At 42.4% G+C, this 18,974-nt stretch overlaps 2 protein-coding genes across 5 annotated transcripts; both read left to right on the forward strand.

Moving 5' to 3' along the window:
- Positions 1–450: 450 nt before the first annotated feature.
- ilf3a (interleukin enhancer binding factor 3a) lies at positions 451–13,699 on the forward strand. Of its 4 annotated transcripts, none has more exons than XM_028973867.1 (20): positions 451–499; positions 1,530–1,676; positions 1,758–1,878; positions 3,750–3,934; positions 4,020–4,182; positions 5,071–5,218; positions 6,002–6,093; positions 7,453–7,548; positions 8,195–8,306; positions 8,710–8,807; positions 8,964–9,048; positions 9,162–9,266; positions 9,407–9,612; positions 10,224–10,352; positions 10,623–10,760; positions 10,853–10,987; positions 11,921–12,020; positions 12,110–12,166; positions 12,253–12,606; positions 13,260–13,699. In XM_028973867.1, exons 2-20 carry the CDS (start codon positions 1,564–1,566, stop codon positions 13,376–13,378), a joined length of 2,556 nt encoding a protein of 851 aa, XP_028829700.1. In that variant the 5' UTR covers positions 451–499; positions 1,530–1,563; the 3' UTR covers positions 13,379–13,699. The 4 variants fall into 4 exon arrangements, with proteins under 4 accessions (XP_028829700.1, XP_028829699.1, XP_028829698.1 ...); XM_028973866.1 differs by having other exon boundaries at positions 455–499; positions 1,525–1,676; XM_028973865.1 differs by having other exon boundaries at positions 482–683; positions 1,525–1,676.
- Positions 13,700–14,853: 1,154 nt separating this feature from the next.
- On the forward strand, positions 14,854–18,142 carry acp5a (acid phosphatase 5a, tartrate resistant). Its single transcript, XM_028974888.1, has 6 exons — positions 14,854–15,006; positions 15,668–15,758; positions 15,934–16,133; positions 16,341–16,465; positions 16,549–16,894; positions 17,388–18,142. The coding sequence occupies exons 2-6, from the start codon at positions 15,668–15,670 to the stop codon at positions 17,646–17,648; spliced, it is 1,023 nt and encodes a 340-aa protein (XP_028830721.1). The 5' UTR covers positions 14,854–15,006; the 3' UTR covers positions 17,649–18,142.
- Positions 18,143–18,974: the final 832 nt, after the last annotated feature.

Here is an 18,974-nt window from a genome sequence, read left to right on the forward strand (position 1 = left end):
ACAATAAAAGAGTCTGCACAGAACAATCTTTTTATTCCTTTTTTAAACAAATAGTTCATTGAAAAACAATAAGAATAAAATCAAGTTTCATACAAAACAGTAAATATATAGCCACTTAAGTCGACATACGAATAAGGTATAAAGAGAATACATACCAATTTACATAGAAAATACAAATCACACAAAGATGCTGCATTCTGTTTATCTGTGAAGATTCTCAGTCAACTGGACTTTCTTTCTTTAATGTAGATACGTTTCATTCTGCATCCACAGAACTCTGAGTGAAGTTGGCTTTTGATCACATTCATGCATTCATGCATTCTGTCTGAAAGTCTGCCTGGATGACTGAGAATCTTCACAGACATATTCATGCATTCTGTTTATTGTTCTATTTGAGTTGTTCTTCACCCGGTCCGGTAGATGGCGGAAGAGCTCCAATAATGAATGGGAACCACCGAGGAAGAGTCGCGCATCCCACGTGGTCACGGCTTAGACAGCGGTGAGTGGAGCCGCTGCAGCAGCCTCTTTCCGGCGTTTCTAAAACCCCGTTGCCGCATCGCCCCCCGTCTTTACGCCGTACCGAGTTAGCTCGGCGTGCGCAGCATCGCCCGGGGCGAGAGCGAAACGAACGCGCCCACAACGCGTCCCGGCGCTAGCCGAATTAGCTCGTTGCTAACTAGCAGGTAACGCGACTCCTGGGCTGCTGGGTTTCGTAAGGAAGGCGGGCGTCGGCTGCCGGAGTGTCGGGCGCGTCTGCTGTTGCTGCCAGTGGCTTTAGATCGCGCGTACTGTAGCCTGTTAGTGGAGGGCCGGGATAGAACACCGGCTCTACCCCCCCAGTTGAAAAAACAGTGTGAACACCCAGGGGCTCTGCGGGTCTAAAATGCGAACAGGTTCAAACGGCAAGAGCTGTGAGACCGCTGCACCCATCCATATATCCACCAGCACTCAAATATTATAATCCTTGGTTTGTAATCGTGTGTAGTTAAGAGGTGATAGTCTCGTTTGGCATGGATCATCTTGAACTTTGCTTGTCTTTATGTACAGAAGATTTAGCAGGCTGTATGTCAGCAGTAAGCCAGGCGATCATTTTGTACAGGAATTACTGTATGTTTAATGTAACGGTAAACTTTGGAATAGAAAGCTGCTTTGGATAGTTTCGGCAAACAATGGCTGTTTAACTGTGACAGTAAGTGGTTGCTGAAGTTAAGTACTTTACAGGGGCTTTTATGTGTGGTTTTTGATGCTGAAATTACGGCTTGGTTATAATAATAAACAAAATCTGTACTTTTACTTTTTTTGTAAGATTGCTTCGCCAAATGCTCTTTTCTTACTAAGGTTTGCTATTGTGCCGACTGCCATGTTTTGATTTGGTTTCACCTTTAATACATTCTTTTCATCCTGAATGTGACTATATTAATTTTAGGAAAAGCTTTGTCATTGCCCATAGTTCAGTTATAGTAAAAATGCATGGCGTTGTGAATTATTTCATTTGCACCTCGTGACCCCCGATTTCTCTTTAAGTTCAGCAACAGAGTGAGTTCCTGGAGGAGAGGTTGTACCATGCAGACCCAGCCGCCACCAATCTGGGACGAGCATGCGGCCTATGAGGAGCTTCTCTACTGGGACGGTGTCATCCAGGAAGGCCACCGCCTTCACCCGCATGACTTCAACAGGTAGAGCAGATCATCCACGGCACCCACAGCTCGCTGGTGGGGTTTCAAAAGTAACTCCCCGTTTCTGTTGTGTTCTTGTAGATATGAGGACCTGCGCTATTGGTATGACTGTATCTGTTACGAAGACGAACTCAGGAAGTACAATGACTACATTGCATCCTTAAGGGAGTGTGAGGACCAGCACCTTGCCCCACCAGAAGCGGTACGCACTTCACCCCGATCCCATCCTCTGTTACATAGAGAATGCTATTTAGGACCATTCTGCTAATTGCGATGGTCATGATGATCAGAATGAGCTGACTGTTTTATTGTTGTTGGGACTTAATAGAGTTGCTGCATGGAAGCATGCTGTGTGCAACTTAGGGCTAAACAATATAACGAAATTGCGATTTTGCAAACCCAGACTCTGCACCATCAGTTACTTTGAGGGTTGATGCGGGGAGACGCATGCGCAGACATGCTTGGTTGGCTGGAGAATGTCAGCGAGCAAGAGGCTGGAGTGTTGGTGACGCTTTGTGGGGTGAACGCGAATGCAGCCGAATGGGCAGGGCGTGGCCAGACGATCCTCTGTCAGTCCGAGGGGACGTGCAGCAGAGTAAACAAAGTTTGAAAGTGCGTCAGGGCATGCAGCGGTCAAAGTTACTGATCTTCAAACAACACTCACTGATCTTCATCAGATGCGGGTCACGTCCAACATATGTATAAGTTAATTGTCTGTATCACTATCTAGACACTGGGTCTAAATCCGTACAATAGACTCTCTGCAGCCCTTTCCTCAAAAGACATATTCTGTTTTTACTCTCTGCCCACGTGTTTTTACTCTCTGCCCACGTGACTGAAACCCACCCACCAAAACCCAAACTGTTGCGCACTGAACCAATCAGGAATTTAATTTCAAGTGATCTTCAAAGGGTTCCCCGAGTCAAGGCGGCTGCCGTGACTACGTCCCCAGAGGGGAAAAATAGTAATAAAGCCTGTCATGTGTTGAGGCTGAATAGGGGCATGCCTTGGTTGAATATAAAAAATTCTGGGTTCGGGTAGAATACGACACCCCACCCCTTCCAAGTTAATGTAAAAATTGTGAAAGAAAGCCACAGATTTTTCACTGTTAAAAAAAAGAAAAAGTATTGATATTTTTTGCTATGTCAACCTCCTCTATGTGCAGAAGAACATACATATTGAGTGCATTATAAATGCTGATGTAAGTTTGGCTAAATACCCAAGCAGCCTGTAAAATAATAATGCTTGTGTAAGCAAATTATATAAGCAAGCAAGCATGCATGAAATGAAATGTCATACGCTTAAAGGCAAAACATTTCTACCCGATCTCTAGTCTTTTTTTTTTTTTAATACATATATAAATACAGCTCATGATTTCTGTTTTCCAGAGGTACTCTTACACACATTTACAGCGAGGACTATGACACTCACATGGCTGTCCAGACTGCAGAGGAGTCACACAGGGGAGGGCTTACCTTCCCCAGACTGAAGGAAGTCTGGAGGAAGGATTTCACTGCAGTGATTAGCCCAGAATAAAAAGTCTGCTCAAAGAATTGAGTTTGTTTACTTGGTTATGGCGTAGTAGTAGCCTAGTGGGTAACACACTCGCCTATGAACCAGAATACCCAGGTTCAAACACCACTTACATTGTGTCCCTGAGCAAGACACTTAACCCTAAGTTGCCCCGGGGGATACTGTCCCTGTAACTACTGATTGTAAGTCACTCTGGATAAGGGCATCTGATAAATGCTGTACAATCAGTAGTTACAGGGACAGTCCCCCCTGGGGCAATTTAAATGTGTTTCTTTTTTTGGTCCTGGTCACCCCTTGAAAATATTGGCGACCAACCCAATGAGGGATGGGACAAATCAATTTTTTTAAATTGGAGGAGTGTCCATTGTAGTATGTACCTATACAATATTAAATTGCATTTAAGTACCATGCTGAGTTGAGCTGTGTTTTTTTGACTCGCACCTTTGATTTCTTCACAACACATTCAGCAGTGCCGGAGGATGATGGTGAGATTAGTGTCACATAATTAAAGTTGGGGAACTCCTCCCATCTCTCTTTCAGGAGCCAACCCCGCCCAGTCGTCTGTTTGCCATGTCCGACCGCCTTGTGATGACCAAGCACAACTCTGTGTATCCCAGCGCTGAGGATCTGGAGGCTGTCCAGGCCATGGTGGGCCAGGTTGAGTGTGGCCTCAAGGTGGTTTCTGACTGGATGAACGAGCAGGATTTTCTTCGCTCAGCTGAAAGGTGAGTGGGCGGAGGAGAAAGGCGGGGCTAGCGGCAGACTGGAGCCAAGGCCTGATCGCTAAATCTGTCTTCTCTTTTCCTGCAGGCCTCCTTCTTGCACCTTACGCGGAGTGATGAGGGTGGGGTTGGTGGCCAAAGGCCTGCTGCTCAGGGATGATCTGGTCCTGGAGCTGGTGCTGCTCTGCCGAGACACGCCGACGAGTTCCCTGCTCATGATGGTCACCGGGAAGCTGTCAATAGAACTGAAGGTTTTATTTTACTTTTTTATTTGGAAGTCAGATAAACCCTGAACGTCGTAACCTGGATGTGGTAGGCGGCTGTGATTGGAATAATGGAGTTACTGTAAAAAAATAACCGGCAATTACTGGTTCCATCATTGCAATGGTGTTATCATTACTGACAATAACATGCGGCGCAATTAAGTTAAGTTGTTTTCATCTGATCAGCAACAACAGCGGCAAAACCGAAGGGAGGGGCGAGACAAGCGCATAAGTGCTGATGATTGGCTGAGGTTGAGTTAAACTTCACTGTAAGCCCACCAGAGGCAGAGGTGGGCGGGGATCATTCCATTCCATAACCTGATAAACACTGTTTATCAGGTTATTCAATTAGAATAGCATTTCAAAATCTGTAACCCCTTGGAGTGAGTAAAGAGTTGTTTTACGATACTTAGTGTTTAATTTGGAAATGTTGACCTTTAGTTGATACGTACGTTGTTAGGTACTCGCAGATCTCTGTACGGTCTCTCCGCTGTTGGTGATCAAATGAAAACAGCTTCACAGGCTTTGTGAAAGTGGAGATTTCTAGGTTTCTGTTTAATGAGTAAGAGAAAATCCAGCGAAATGTATTAATGTCTGTTGAATACAGAACTCACTCTTAACTTTACTGAGCTAAAAAAAAAAAAAAAAAGCATGTCCCCTGGAGTCACACACACTCCCCCAGCATCACTGTGCTGCAATGTTTTAAAATGACAGTCACTTTACTTTAGTGGGTAGATACTTGACTATGAACCAGATAAATGCTGTAAATGAAAAAGAAATAAAATTTAATGTGCCAGGTATCAACCCAGTCTTTAATTTCATTTATACTCCGCTGTTGCATATCTGTTGCCAATTTTTGCTTTCTTCTCCTTACAGTGCATTGCGAATGACGAGTACACCATCACTCCATGGTCTGAGGAAGCCTCCATCGTGGTGAAGAGAGTAACAGAGCCGGCCCTGACCCTCACGATCCATGTGACGTCGCCCACAGTCCGACAGGATGCAGACTTAAAAACAACTGGAGGTATTTCTCCATGAGAAGACCTCACTGGCTTCAGTCAATGAAAACATCTATTACTTGCCTGGGTGGCATCAGCCTCTGAAAATTATGTTTTTGTTCGTTTCTGTTTGTCCTGCCGTTCTCAGATGAATAATTTTGCGTTTAGTTTCCTACAGTTCGTGCACACGTGTGCAGTGTATATTTCTTATCATTTATATATAACCTTATTTAATTTGTTGGATGGTTTGTATTGCAGCAAATTTGCAAATGATTAATTGTTTTTTTTAGTTTAGTTTATTATTTTTTTCCCCTCTGGTTATTTGGGGACTAAATTATATATATTTTTTTGCACTATTGCACTTGTAGCTCTAGAGCGTTTGCTGCAGTAGAGACCCTGATAGCTCTGATCCACTCGTTGTACTGTTGAGTAATTTATTTCTTTCTACCAAACCTTCTAGTGTGTCCACTTTTAGGGTCGCTGGACCTTTGACCAACTGGATGCTGTTTGTCTCGGAAAGGGGAGAAGCAGCACATCCCCGTAAGGGGGCAGAGGGGAGGGGCTTTGCTTAGATGCACTTTGTCACCATGGTTATCGTACTACTGTATACACCAACACTGTCTTTTAGAGGATGCTTTCACCGTCCCACCACAGGCTTGTGTTGCAAGGGGTCCACATAGTGTCCTCTTGCCATGGAGACCCCCTCCTTTGCCCCTGGCTCGGGAAGACTGCCTCTTCTCCCTGGCCGGATGACACAACCCCCCCTTGGTCAAACTGTGCCTTTTTCTTCTTATTCCACTCGCCGATAGAAACTCAATCGGTCATCGATCCGCCGGACGCTCTGGACAGGCAGAAATGCCTGGCTGCCTTGGCGTCTCTGCGTCACGCCAAGTGGTTCCAGGTTTGCACCCGACCATTTCCTTTTACAAAACTCTCTTTCTTAGTGCATCGCAGGTGTGTGGCAAATGTGTATATAAACCCTAAAAAGTTTCCAGTGTAGTCGTTGATGTTGAGCTCTGTATAAGGAGACTTGGACCTGTGGTGTTAATGAGGGAAAAAATGGTTGCTGGTGCTTGCTTATTAATATATGTTCGGTTTAGGGCTGGGCCAAATGGTGAAACAAATGATCACAATATATTTTCCCGTATTTACCTTCTCAGCGTTACGGGTCCATCAATTTTCGTTGTGCGCAACAAAAACTTACAAAATATTAAAACTTTTGAAGCTCCAGCCAATTTATCTGATGTGTTGTTACAAGCAAGACAACAACCAGTCAGCATTGATGTTACGTGTGCAAATAGGGTCACAAACGTCAGGATTGCTGAAATGTAATAGACCATTCCTAAAACATTTATGTTGGATATGGTTATTTATTATTTTCTTCAGACAGGATGCACATTCCTTAGATTAACTAAAATGCCAGGGTTTTCGTCTCCTTAAAATATGGCCACGATGTAAAAACTTCAAAATAAGGGATGTGATATTTGAGGCATTTGCTAAAATAGCTCAGAAAATGTTTGCCATTCTGCCATGGCTACGTTGAGGAACTTTAGCATCGGCTGAACTTTGCCCTGCAACCATCCGTCAGACCGCAACCACAATACTAATAAACTATCGCCAATGATAGGGTTTAGCTATTTAGTTCAATCTGAAAAAGGCATTATTCATAATAATAAAGTTTCGGCTGTTTCTTTAGTCTTGCTACACACATCTGCCCTAATCTTACTAACCCAATACCACATACAGTTTATTGTGTGAATTTTTTTTTTCCCCCCAAACATGATCCACTTGGATGTCTGGCTTAGTCTGAGGAAATTAGTTCCTGAGGAGTTACTTCAGCGGCCGGTTTCTAGAAGCACTAATCATGCAACTGCATGCTAAATTTCCATTTAGCCATTCGCCCTAGTTTTATGTTTCATGCAACTTTAAATTTCCTAATGCAAACTGTGGATATGTGTGCAGCGCGTATTCTATCTGGCGATTTTCAAAAGCAGTGGTAAATGTTTAACCTCACATCCCCTATATTTAGAAAAGAAAAAAAAACTCTCCAAAGCAAACTGATACACATTTGCCAGTAAGGTCACCTGTTTTGTCTAATAAACCCCCCCACCCCCCATCTGAGAATTTTATCACCCCCCCTCCAAAAAAAAACAAAAACATGGCATTTAACAGTAGCAGGAGAAAGACGGCCCTACCTGATTTATGCCGTGTCTCTGAGACTGTGTTGGCTCACTCAGGCCACCTTTTGCTTGATTCCCAGGCCCGGGCTACTGGACTGAAGTCCTGTGTCATTGTCATCCGTATCCTGAGGGACCTCTGCACCTGTGTCCCAGCCTGGTCTCCTCTGAAAGGATGGGTGAGCGTCGAAACCAGTTCGCACTCATGCACTTCCTGCTTCTTTTGCCACTGGCCCGTTAATCTAGCACTTGGTATCAGTGCTATTTGGACCCTGTGATTTTGACCATCTCTGCCAACGGCATAATCATTTTTACTTGCATGTGAATGATTCTGTCTGAGCATTTTGTAGACTGTTGGATTACGGTTTTAAGGGTTACATTTTTAAATAAGAGAATTCAAAAGTGCACCAACCTGTCAGGTGAACATATTAGTTTTTATTGATTCAGGCGTAGGGGTGGGCGTCGGTTGGCGATGTGGCCTCACACCTGCAAGGTTGTGCATTTCAATCCCGACTCAGACCTTGTGTGTGCTGAGTTTACATGCTCTCCCCGTGATGATGCAGGTTTCCTCTGGGTTCTCCCGATTCCTCCCGATTTGCAGGTGAATTGGCGAGTAAGTTTTCTGTAGGTATGAGTGAATGGCGAGTAAGTTTGCTCCCTGCCCTGTACCCAGGGTCCAGGTATGGGCTCCGGCAGTCGTGAACCTGCGTAACAGGTCTAAGTGTTTATGGAAAGTGACAGGAAGGCTTCATTATACCATTTGTTGATTGTAGTTCATTTTATTTCTTCTTATGAATTATTTTCATGCATAAACGTCCTCCCAAGGCCCTCGAGCTGCTTTGTGAAAAAGCAATTGGAACCTGTGACCGTCCACTTGGCCCAAGTGAAGCTCTGCGGAGAGTCTTTGAATGCATCGCGTCAGGAATTTTACTGCAAGGTGGGTGATTTCACCCTTCATATACGTATGACCAGAGTTCATTTTGCCATTTTCCTGGGGATGCGTTAGACTGGTGATTATGTAAAATGCGGTCAGTCCTCTCAGCCAATCAGGACAGCAGGGACCCCGCTGTGGTACCAACTTTCAATGAACGTTCTACATTTCACCAGTCAGCATCTCAAGCATTTCAGCAACTTATCAACAGTTTGATTTTGTTCATTAATTTCTCTTGAATAAAAAATAAAGAAGAGAATTGACAGTCTAATTGTATTGTCTTATTTATAAGTCTTATTGTTCTCAGTCCTTAGTTGATCCCTAAAGGAGCCTCCATGGATTCTGTGATGTCATGCATGTTGAAAATGTTCAATTTAGTTAAATCTGCTAATAAATCCTTCTCTTCAAGACGGCCCTGGTGTCTTAGACCCATGTGAGCGGGTCCCCGTTGATGCGATGGGGTATTTGACACCCCAGCAGCGGGAGGACGTCACAATGAGCGCCCAGGTACATGTTGGCATCGTTCTAGGTCAGAGTGATGCACTTTTTTTTTTTTTTTTTTTTTTTTTTTTTTTTTTTGTGTTTTGCAGATTTTAGACAGAATTATCCTCTCATCACCATGTGTGTTCTGTTTTTTCCACTTCTGTGTGTGTTCCCTGACAGAAAGCTTTAAGGCTGACTGCCTTCTCGCAGTTCTACAAAGTGCTTGGATTGGAACGTTTTCCTAAAGGGAGAGACCCTGGTGCAGGTGGGATGAACCCTTCACTGCGTGTGCATTTTATTATTTTTTCTTATTTTTCATCCATCCTATAAATGTTAACACATTTTCTGTTGAAATGGTTCACGTTTGTCCTGTTGTAGGACGTTATCCGATGCCCGCCCCTCCACAGAAAAGGCCCATGGAAGATGAGGAGGAAGACAGTAGCCCCAGCAAGAAAAAGAAACTTCAGAAGATTCCAAAGAAAAGTATGCATTAGGAACGCTATCATGCCACACCCATTTCTCAGAAAACTATAAAGCCAGCTGTTGTGTTGGACAGGGGTCTTCACCACTTCACTGTTTTTATTTCTTCTTCTTTTTTTTTTTTTTTTTTTTTTTTTTTGCAGTGGACTCTGAGGACAAGGGGCTGCCACAGCAGTCGATCATCCTGCTGAAGCTGAACAAGATGAAGCCGGGCCTTCTCTACCGGCTGGTCTCTCAGACCGGCCCTGTGCACATGCCTGTGTTCACCATGGCCGTGGAAATTGACGGCAAGACGTACGAGGCCTCTGGGCCGTCCAAGCGCTTAGCCAAGCTTCAGGTGGCCCAGAAAGTGAGTAGAGTAGATAAAAAAACACAAAAAACACACATATGAATTATTGAGACTTCTGACATAAGTAGAGTTTTTTCTTCTCAGCCACCCCCTGTAAAAAAACACACAGTTGATAAATTGTTCTTGTTTATAATTCACCCCCCCCTCAAAAAAAAAAAAAATTATACTTCAGTATCTTCTTGAGGGTTGATAACAGCAATTATGGATTATGAATTTAATCCATAATTCCATAATTCATTTCTAAACTGTTGTTTTGGATGAATTATTAATGTAATGTGATCCTCACAGATTGTACACAGCATCTTGTGTATCAGCTTTGTTTTTACATTTTCAGTGAACTTCATAATATCGCAATATGTACAGTCTCACAATATATCACGATATAATCGTATCGTGAACCATGTACCGTGATACGTATCGTATCGTGAGATCCTTCCCAATACACACCCCTAGTCTCCTTAATGTTCTCATTTTTTTTGAAGCCATATAGTCCAAAGGCCTGAAGGGTTCAGAAATGAATGTAAACTTTAAGAAACTAGCATGTGATTCGGGGCAGATGTAAGGCGCTTCCATTTGAGACTTTGACATGAATTCTGGTCTTGCTTTTGAAGGCTCTCCAAGCCTTGGGTGTTAAAGTGGGTCCACAGACAAAAGCAGCACCTCCAAAAGACTCTGCTGCTGGCGAAGACGCTGACGACCAAAGCAACCAGTTGGCAGCAACCCTGGAAGATGGGTCTGAGGTGGGCTACAGTGTTTTAACTGGCAGAATCCAATTTCAAACTGTTTATAAAACCATGTCCTGAGTATCAGAAATAATTACTCCCCACCAATAAGGGTTGTTAGTTAGGACAATCAGAAGAAAACGCACGTGATTGAAATTTTGACTTAATTTAATGAATCGTTTAAAGAATATATTGAAAAATTAATTTCGTGTTCAGAGACTTAGCAAAGGATTCAGGAAATGCTGCTCCAGGTCTTTGAAACTCTAATTCCGTCTGAGTCGGTTACAGGGTATGATGCAGGCTGGGCCCATTCTCACCAAGCATGGCAAGAACCCAGTGATGGAGCTCAACGAACTTCGGCGAGGCCTGAAGTACGATCTAGTTTCTGAGAGCGGCAGCAGCCACGTGAAGAGCTTCGTTATCGAGGTCTGACCTTACTTCTCACCCTTCACCGGGAAGCTGGCTTTACTTAACCAGGCGCTAACAGCTTTTCATTTCTTTAATGTCTTTCCTCTCAGGTGGAGGTCGATGGACAGAAATATCAGGGCACAGGGACTAGCAAAAAACTGGCGAAAGCCAATGCCGCCCTAGCTGCCCTGGAGCAGGTTCTGGAACAGAACGCTCCACTCCGGAAGAAACGTCTCCCATCTTTAGTATGTACTTAGTTCTACTGATCGTAAGACATGATCTGAACAATTTCTAAATAACTGGGTATAGCCTGTATTCATGCATTGATTGCAAATCAATGTAAATTGTTCTAATTACTGTTAGTGAGCCTAATCGTTTTTTTATATAGAACATGAACCCTTAACCCTTGACATGAAATGTCTCTTATTGTCACTGAGATTATTTAACATTAATACGAGTCCCCCTAGCCTGTCTATGGTCCTGCAGTGGCTAGAAATGCCAATATGTGTAAAGAGAGCTTTGGTCATTCTGCTCCACCATTCAGAGAGCGGCAGCTCAGTCGGTCTGATCTGAAATTTGTCTCCTTATGTCATCATAAGGGGAACCAGTGGGTTAATTAATTTTTTTCTGGAAGAAACACAGACACTACTTCCTGTCTGTGCCAATTATTGTGGTCTTTTATAGGCCACTCTCTTCCCACCCCTCTCCTTCTCACTAGCATTTAAAGCTACAGACACCTGAACAGTGCATCCTGGGAAAATCATATAGTGGGACTAGATCAGATTGGCTGTAATTCTGCACCACGGCTGAATTTCAGAAAGAGACTTCAGAGACAGTATTAGGGGACCAATAAGACCGATATAGAAGCAAAAAAAAAAAAACTGTCATGAGAAATTGCCACTAGGTGGACAAACGGCCATCAATTTTTAAAGCATGCTCTTTACTTTTTAGACTGCATCTAATTTTAGTGTTCAGTGACTCATCAACAGTCATTGTGTTGTTTGGATATTTATTATGTTTGATGTTTGTATTACACTTACAAAGTTACCACACCCACATGACCAAAATCACACATCTCATAAATAAGAGAACAGGTTCAGTGCATTCCATCTTAAATCAGATGTCAATGTTGTACTTTTTGGATCATTGGGTGTAACTGTGTATGTTGTGTTTTGTAGTTCAGTGCTGGGTTTGCTCCACCACAAGGTGGTGCTCAAGGGCGGGGCTGGGGCCGAGGGCGGGGCCGAGGCCTGAATAACAGTAATGGTGCGACAGCAGGTGATTTTATTCATCAGAAATCATACGTATTCTGGCTCTGTGCGAGTCCTGTCACCTTACACCGGTTTCTGTGTGTGTGAATGTTATAGTTGGGGGAATCGGAACCTATGGTTATGGCCCTAGTTTGCCATACAGTACCACTTTCAGTAAGTATATGCTTGAGTTTTTTTTTTTTTTTTTTGAGCATTTACTTTGAGAGTAAAATGAGGCGGTACTGGATCTCTCTGCCTAGGCACTACAACCACCATCTCCGGAGCTGCAGACGTAACCAGCGTGACTGGGACCGTTGCACCCAGTTCCACGTCTGAGATCGGCAGCTCAGGTTTGGACTCGTTCTACTCCAGTTTGGCTGGGTCAGCCAGCACCGGGACTTTGGAGTCCGACGGCCAGGCCGGCATGTTGACCTCCTCCTACCAGGCGGTCCCTCCCACTGATCAGGGCTACTACAATCAGTACAGCCAGTCCTACTCCCAGTTCAAAAAAACCAACAATAGCAGCAGCAGCAACCCAGCACCAGTGGTGGGCCCCGACTACGGCTATGGCTTCCCGGGACCTGCCCCCAGTGCAACCAACTACGCGTACGGAGGTGAGGCCATTCGGTAACCCCACAACCGGGTTCAAAACATTAAAGCTCCCAGAATTTATGATCTTTTAATTAGGAGTATTTTAGAAACAGATGCACATGGTAACATTTTAATATTATTAATGAGTTCATACTGGCAACTTATTGCAAATTAGAATGCAGCCTGCATGCATAGATTTAACTGTTAAAAGTCAATACAATGTTAATACACCCATTAGCACATTTAGCACCCATTTAGTGCATTTTCTTTTTCCTCTTGTTAGTGTATTTATTTTCTATTAACTGCCTGAAATTGCCAATTGAAAACCATATTATGTATAGTATAATATATTGGTCTCTCCCATGGCCACTAAGTAGGAGTACAAAAATGAATACAAAAAAAAGTGACCAATAGGTGTCCCCGTAGAGTGATGAATTCAGATGTATGGATTTAGAACCTCTACTCTATTGTTTATGGTATTTGTACCCTGGAATAGGGGTAAAGAGGCTTGATTTATTAATTTGATAGGAAATTGTCACATCAAATGGGTAGTGCAGATTGTTGTCTTCTCCTGATTGTCCAGCCTGGGATCAGTTAAACAATACAAAGAGTGACTGAGCAGCCATTAATCCTTTCTTCCATCTCTTAACCCCCTCCCTACACCAAATCTTTACAGCCTACAGCAGCCAAATAAGCTACGTGGCCCCTGGAGACCAAACGTATACCGGATACAGCCAGTCGGCCTACCCCAACATTGGAGGCTATTCCGCCGGCATGAACTACACCTACAAGTAGTCAGGCAGGTTGGCACGTGCCACCGGACGCTTTTTTGTCTCAGTTTTGTAATAAAATAATTTTTTGAGGTTTCAGTTGTTAAGGCAGCCCATGCAGGATTCTCAATCCCAGAATGGCATCGCCACTGTGTCTTTTCCACCTCACCGTCAGATGATGTTTATAAACTGGAATTTAACGGTAACAATTGACTCGCCAGCATTTCCTGTTAAAGAGGAAGTTGCAGTGTGTGTGTATCACAGACATCATTTTTTAAGTTTCATTAAAAGTGAGTTAAGTTGTTGTGTTCACCAACTTTTTTTTTTGTTTTGTTTTTTTTGTTGTTTTAAAGAAGAGGTGGAGCTTATTTACAAGAATCTCTTAAATTTGAATTTTTTTTTTTTTTTTTTTTTTTTTTACTTGTTTAACCTGTGCTGTGGTCTTCAGTTTATTATGAATGTAGCTGAATGGCTTGACCACCTTCACCTCTTTCTGCTTTTGTCAATGTTTTAAGAGGTTTGTAAAAATAAAACTATTTCTATTTTCATATTGTCTGTGTTCATTGTTACAAATTCATTACATGAAGATTTAGACAGTATTTTTTACGTATGGAAATCAGATTAGTGCATCTAAAAAAGTATGATGTAGTGAAAAAGGTCATTTAAATAAGAAAGTAACAAGTATTGACTTAGAAATTGAATTTTGAAAGCTTTTGATTAATTAAGGCTTCAATGCTAATAATAACGCTTTTCAGACATAATCAGCATGTAAGGTATACCTTATGGAATTAAATTATGAAAACAAATGACCATAAACTAAATCTGCATTACTACATGTTGTACTTGACCTTGCACATGCCAAAGTTACAGTTCAATTTTTCAAAACTGAACATTTTCGGTTTGAAGAATGAGCGTTTTAGTTTGGGTAAGCTATAATGATAAAGTTGATGAAGGCTCTTATTGGGCTGTTGGGTTCTGTTCAAACAAGGTTTATAGACTTTCTGTCATTCTGACTGTCTGTTTATCTCTATGAGCAAAGAGTCTTTATTTTCTTATCTACTGAGATAGTACCCAATACAGATTTAGAGTAGAACTGATCACCATGGATTTGGTGAAAGCGTTGAACACTTGTTTTTTTATTTTAATATATGTATGTGTGTGTATATATATATATATATATATATATGTATATGTATGTGGGTGTGTGTGTCATTACAACTTTTATATATATTTTATACATACATAATTGTGTGTGTGTGTGTGTGTGTATATATATATATATATATACACACGCACACACATTCCAATAACTTATATATATATATATATATATATACACACACACAAGTTATTGGAATGTGTGTGTGTGTGTGTGTGCGTGTGTGCGTGCTTTGTCATTGTCTGTTCCTCAAGAAAAATCTATCTCTTAACTTTTTTGGCTCTATCTGTCACATGAACCCAGAGATATGTTCCACCACAGATATACTGAGTCAGTGAGAACTCACTCAGTCCACATGGAACCCTCGTGCTCTGACACACACACACACACACACACACATCAGCAGAACTGATATAAATTCAGTTCAGTGGAGGAAGGAATAGGACTGGGACAGTGGGAAAGGTTTGGAACATCTGGAAAACTATCCAGTCAAGGTGGGTGCAGGGTGAAATATTTAGAATATTCTTATTGCTCTATAACCATGTATTTTATACCGAGTATGTTCCTGTGCATCTTGCCAGAAGTGTTGTTACTGGGGCTTTATTGAAATATAATGACTAAAACAACAATATGGTCATATTTTTTTTTATTATAATTGGGCTTTTGTACCACTTCTCCTTATTGGTAAAGTGATGTACTGCTGAATTTCGATCTGAGAATGAATTTGTTTTTGAGGTCCAATGGCATAAAAACAGAAACTTCTGTTTCATTGCTTGCTGTGTGGGTGACTGGTTCTTCCTCGTATTTCACACCAACTCTTCACCCATGCGATTGCATCTCTGCTCCTCACTGAGGTCAGCTGACTGCTACAGGTGTGGTGGATGAGACATTAGCGTGAGTAGCTTTTAAAGGGGTTGGCAAGCAGGTTTGGGCACAGGAGGAGGTTAGATGTGGAGAGGAATGGGAATGGTGAGGGAAATGCTGGCTACTGTGTCGGCAGCATGCTTGTGGTGAAGGGAAATCTCCAAGTTGGACCAGTTTGATGTTGTGGTTCCTAGTTCCCCAATTTTTTTGTTGTTGCAGAGTTATGCTTTGTCCACAGAGTTCCTCTTTGAACTTTAAGTGTTTACTTGGGGTTTTGTGCTTTCTGAACAGATGCCACATTCGCTAGTTATGCTGATTGTATGGCTTCTTCCCATCGTCTCCTGCCAACCATCCTCATTCATTGACCTAGGAGGCAAAGACAGTAAGTGAGGCTGGCCACCTTTCTGATGATGTTCTGTACTAAGAACTTGTGAAACCTTAATCCTCACTCCATAATACATGGTGTGCTTATAAAGTAATGTTTGTGTATTGTACACTAAGTGCATAAGTATTGGACTCCAGGTATTACCCTCACTAAGGCTCTGGTTTCTCTGTAGGTAACAGGTCATCAGTCCGGTTCTTGGTGGTGGGGGACTGGGGTGGTGTCCCATATAAGCCCTACACCACATCAATTGAGACTGCCACTGCCAAGGAAATGGCTAGAGTTGCTGAACAGATGGGCGCTGACTTTATTCTCGCCCTTGGTGACAACTTCTACTATAAAGGTGTGACGAGTTTGCAAGATCCCCGGTTTCAGGTGGGTGGATGTCGTTTTGGTAAACTGCATTTAACTCATGAACAGTGCCCAGGGAGTGGTGTGTGTGGGGACCGTACCTTGCTTAAGCATACCTCAGTTGCATCTTGGCGGTTTGGTACTTTTGGTTGCCAGTCTGCTTCCTTACCTGCTAGGCCTCCACCCCTCTCTTTTCATCTTAACATCTTTGTGTTTGTGTATGCCCTGTAGGAGACCTTTGAGAGCGTGTACACTGCTAACTCGCTCAACATACCATGGTACGTTATTGCTGGAAATCATGACCATGCAGGGAACGTCCTGGCACAGATCCAGTACAGTCAGGTGTCCAAGAGATGGTGAGCAGCCAGTACATCTGATTGGATAATCTGGTCACATCGTGCTCAAGCAGGAGTTGCTCAAATCACTGGTTCTCTCACAGGAATTTCCCATATTACTACTACGAGCTGAATGCCCGCATCCCCCAGACCGACAGTAAATTGACCATCCTGATGCTGGACACCGTAATGCTCTGCGGCAACTCTGACGACTTCTCAGACCAGCAGCCCCGTGGGCCCCTCAATGCTGCCCTGGCCAACCGGCAGTTGGAGTGGCTAAAGGACCGCATGGCTCGCTCCAAGGCTGACTTTCTTCTTGTGGCCGGCCACTACCCAGTGTGGTCTATATCTGAGCATGGCCCTACCCACTGCCTGGTCAAGTATGTGCGTCCCCTTCTGCAGAAGTACAAGGCCAACGTGTATCTCTGCGGCCATGACCACAACCTGCAGGTGAATGCCAGTGGATCTGTGTGTGGGGAGGGTCATCACGAGGGCTTCAAACATGTGCTGGAAAAATGCTGGTTCTCGATCTTTTGGTCTTGTTTAGTAGTACAGAGCACCTATACACCTATATGGTAATCTGCTCTTCTATTTCAATTAGCATAATTTTTACGTTGGAACCATTAGCATGTAGCTATTAATGGTGACTACTGGAGGTTAAGGAGCAGTCACTGACTGAGAATAAAAATTGGATGTGTACCTCGATTAGCAACATGTTAATTCAAGAAAAGCATTAAAATGTTATTTAAATATAAATAAGGCTGCAGTTGTACATGACTGACTGAAGAATTGCTGTTAAAATGTTAAATGCAATTAATGAAAAGTAAAGTTTCCTTTATGCAGGTTTTAAGTTCAAAACGAGTGAATATTCTATAAGGATTACAAAATCACATCTTAATAGAATTACAGCATTGCCTAAGATCAGGTTGTTTTTCTCTTTCAGTATCTGACTGAGTCTGGTATTGGCTATGTGGTTAGCGGGGCTGGAAACTTTATGGACCCGGACACAAGACACCGAAACCACATTCCCAAAGGCTCCCTCAAGTTTTTCACCGGCAAGGCCTCCACCATGGGCGGCTTCGCCCATATTGAAATCACCAAGAAGCAAATGACCATCACTTTCCTCGAGGCCAAGGGGTCATCTCTGTATAAAGTGGTCCTCCCCAAAAGAGACTCTGATCTCCACAGACCTGATTCAGTCTAGATTTTTTTTTTTTTTTTTATATTGCATTTTTACAGTGTAGTGATTGGGATCATATCACTTCTTTTAGATTTAGTTTTTAGGTATTTTAAGAAAATATATTTTAACATTTTGTAAGATATGTTTAAAGCATATTAAAGTGCTGACTTTATGAATCCCCCCATGTTTACCTGACTTTAAGCTGGTTTCACTTAATGTTCACTGTGACTTAGTGGTTTTTATTTCTTGAAAACCTGCGTAACTGTTGTACACTGTGCCAAACAGCAACATGTTCTTGTTTCCAGCACTTTGTCATTGGCCTTGTTTCCAATTAGGGTAGTCCTCACGTTACCAGGAGCGATGTGAAGTTCCCTACTTTTGATACAGATTTTTCTGTGGTTCGCAAGATTGCAGCAGGCACTTTAAAGCAGTTAATTGTTCCGTTTCCGCTGCTTCTATCCATTGGGCGGAAGCAGTGAATGAACTGTGCACTTCCATTAAAATGTAATTTAAAATAATATGGCGACTATATACTGCTTGGTCAAAGGATATATGTTGTTGTGCACCCAGTCATCCCTTAGCATACATGCTAATATCAGTTTTCATGTCTTCTTTGATCTCAATTGTGTTTTGGACTTGAAACCCCCATGAAACCTCATCCTGGTCCAGTTGTGTTTGAGATGAATGAATGTGCGCTCATATAGAAACAGGGTTTCACGTCACTGCCTTGAACAACTGAATCATTATTTATTTGACAAATAATTTGGTCAATAAATATTATGTGAATAAATAGGCTTCAATCAAAGTACAGAACAAGCAACAGTAACTGTTGCTTTCCAGAAAACTAGGAAGTCCTAAATTAGTCCAGACCTCTGACTAGGAAAAGTTCACTATGTTAACAATCAATGTCAGCGCATCAGGGTTAATTGATCTTCCCTAACAGCAGCCTGACACGGCGAATGCTAGAACATCAACTAACAGACTAAATGATCTTTCTCTGTATTTTATTGGTCATTCTAGACATCTGTTGTGTATTTGTTTGTGATAAGGTTGTACTGGTCACAGCCAGTGCATCTTCAAAAACAAAGCAAAGATTAACTTATCACGCTCATCCATATTCTTTTTGAGTTTAACTTTGTTTGCCTTTGAGGTTGTACCTAGTACACTCCAAGTGGGATCCTTTCAATGTCCTGCTATTCTGGAATGCAGCAAAAAGCCTGTTTATCTCATTGTTTATCTCATTGGTGGAATTTTGGACTAGTTGAGTAGTATCAAATCAATATTTATATTGAGAAATGACTTATTAGTGTAACACTTCTGCTAGTATTTTTTATTATGTTCCCTTTATAA

Source organism: Denticeps clupeoides, chromosome 3 (genome assembly GCF_900700375.1).
Source record: "Denticeps clupeoides chromosome 3, fDenClu1.1, whole genome shotgun sequence".
In the NCBI taxonomy this organism is placed as follows: domain Eukaryota; kingdom Metazoa; phylum Chordata; class Actinopteri; order Clupeiformes; family Denticipitidae; genus Denticeps; species Denticeps clupeoides.

Excerpts from the sequence above, each read along its gene's own strand:
- acp5a (XM_028974888.1), top strand. The coding sequence starts at position 15,668 with ATGCCACATTCGCTAGTTATGCTGATTGTATGGCTTCTTCCCATCGTC. Across the intron at positions 16,134-16,340 it reads TGCAAGATCCCCGGTTTCAG|GAGACCTTTGAGAGCGTGTA; the intron begins GTGGGTGGATGT and ends TATGCCCTGTAG. Across the intron at positions 16,895-17,387 it reads GCCATGACCACAACCTGCAG|TATCTGACTGAGTCTGGTAT; the intron begins GTGAATGCCAGT and ends TTTCTCTTTCAG.
- ilf3a (XM_028973867.1), top strand. The coding sequence starts at position 1,564 with ATGCAGACCCAGCCGCCACCAATCTGGGACGAGCATGCGGCCTATGAG. Across the intron at positions 8,808-8,963 it reads ACGTCACAATGAGCGCCCAG|AAAGCTTTAAGGCTGACTGC; the intron begins GTACATGTTGGC and ends GTTCCCTGACAG. Across the intron at positions 12,167-12,252 it reads GCCATACAGTACCACTTTCA|GCACTACAACCACCATCTCC; the intron begins GTAAGTATATGC and ends CTCTCTGCCTAG.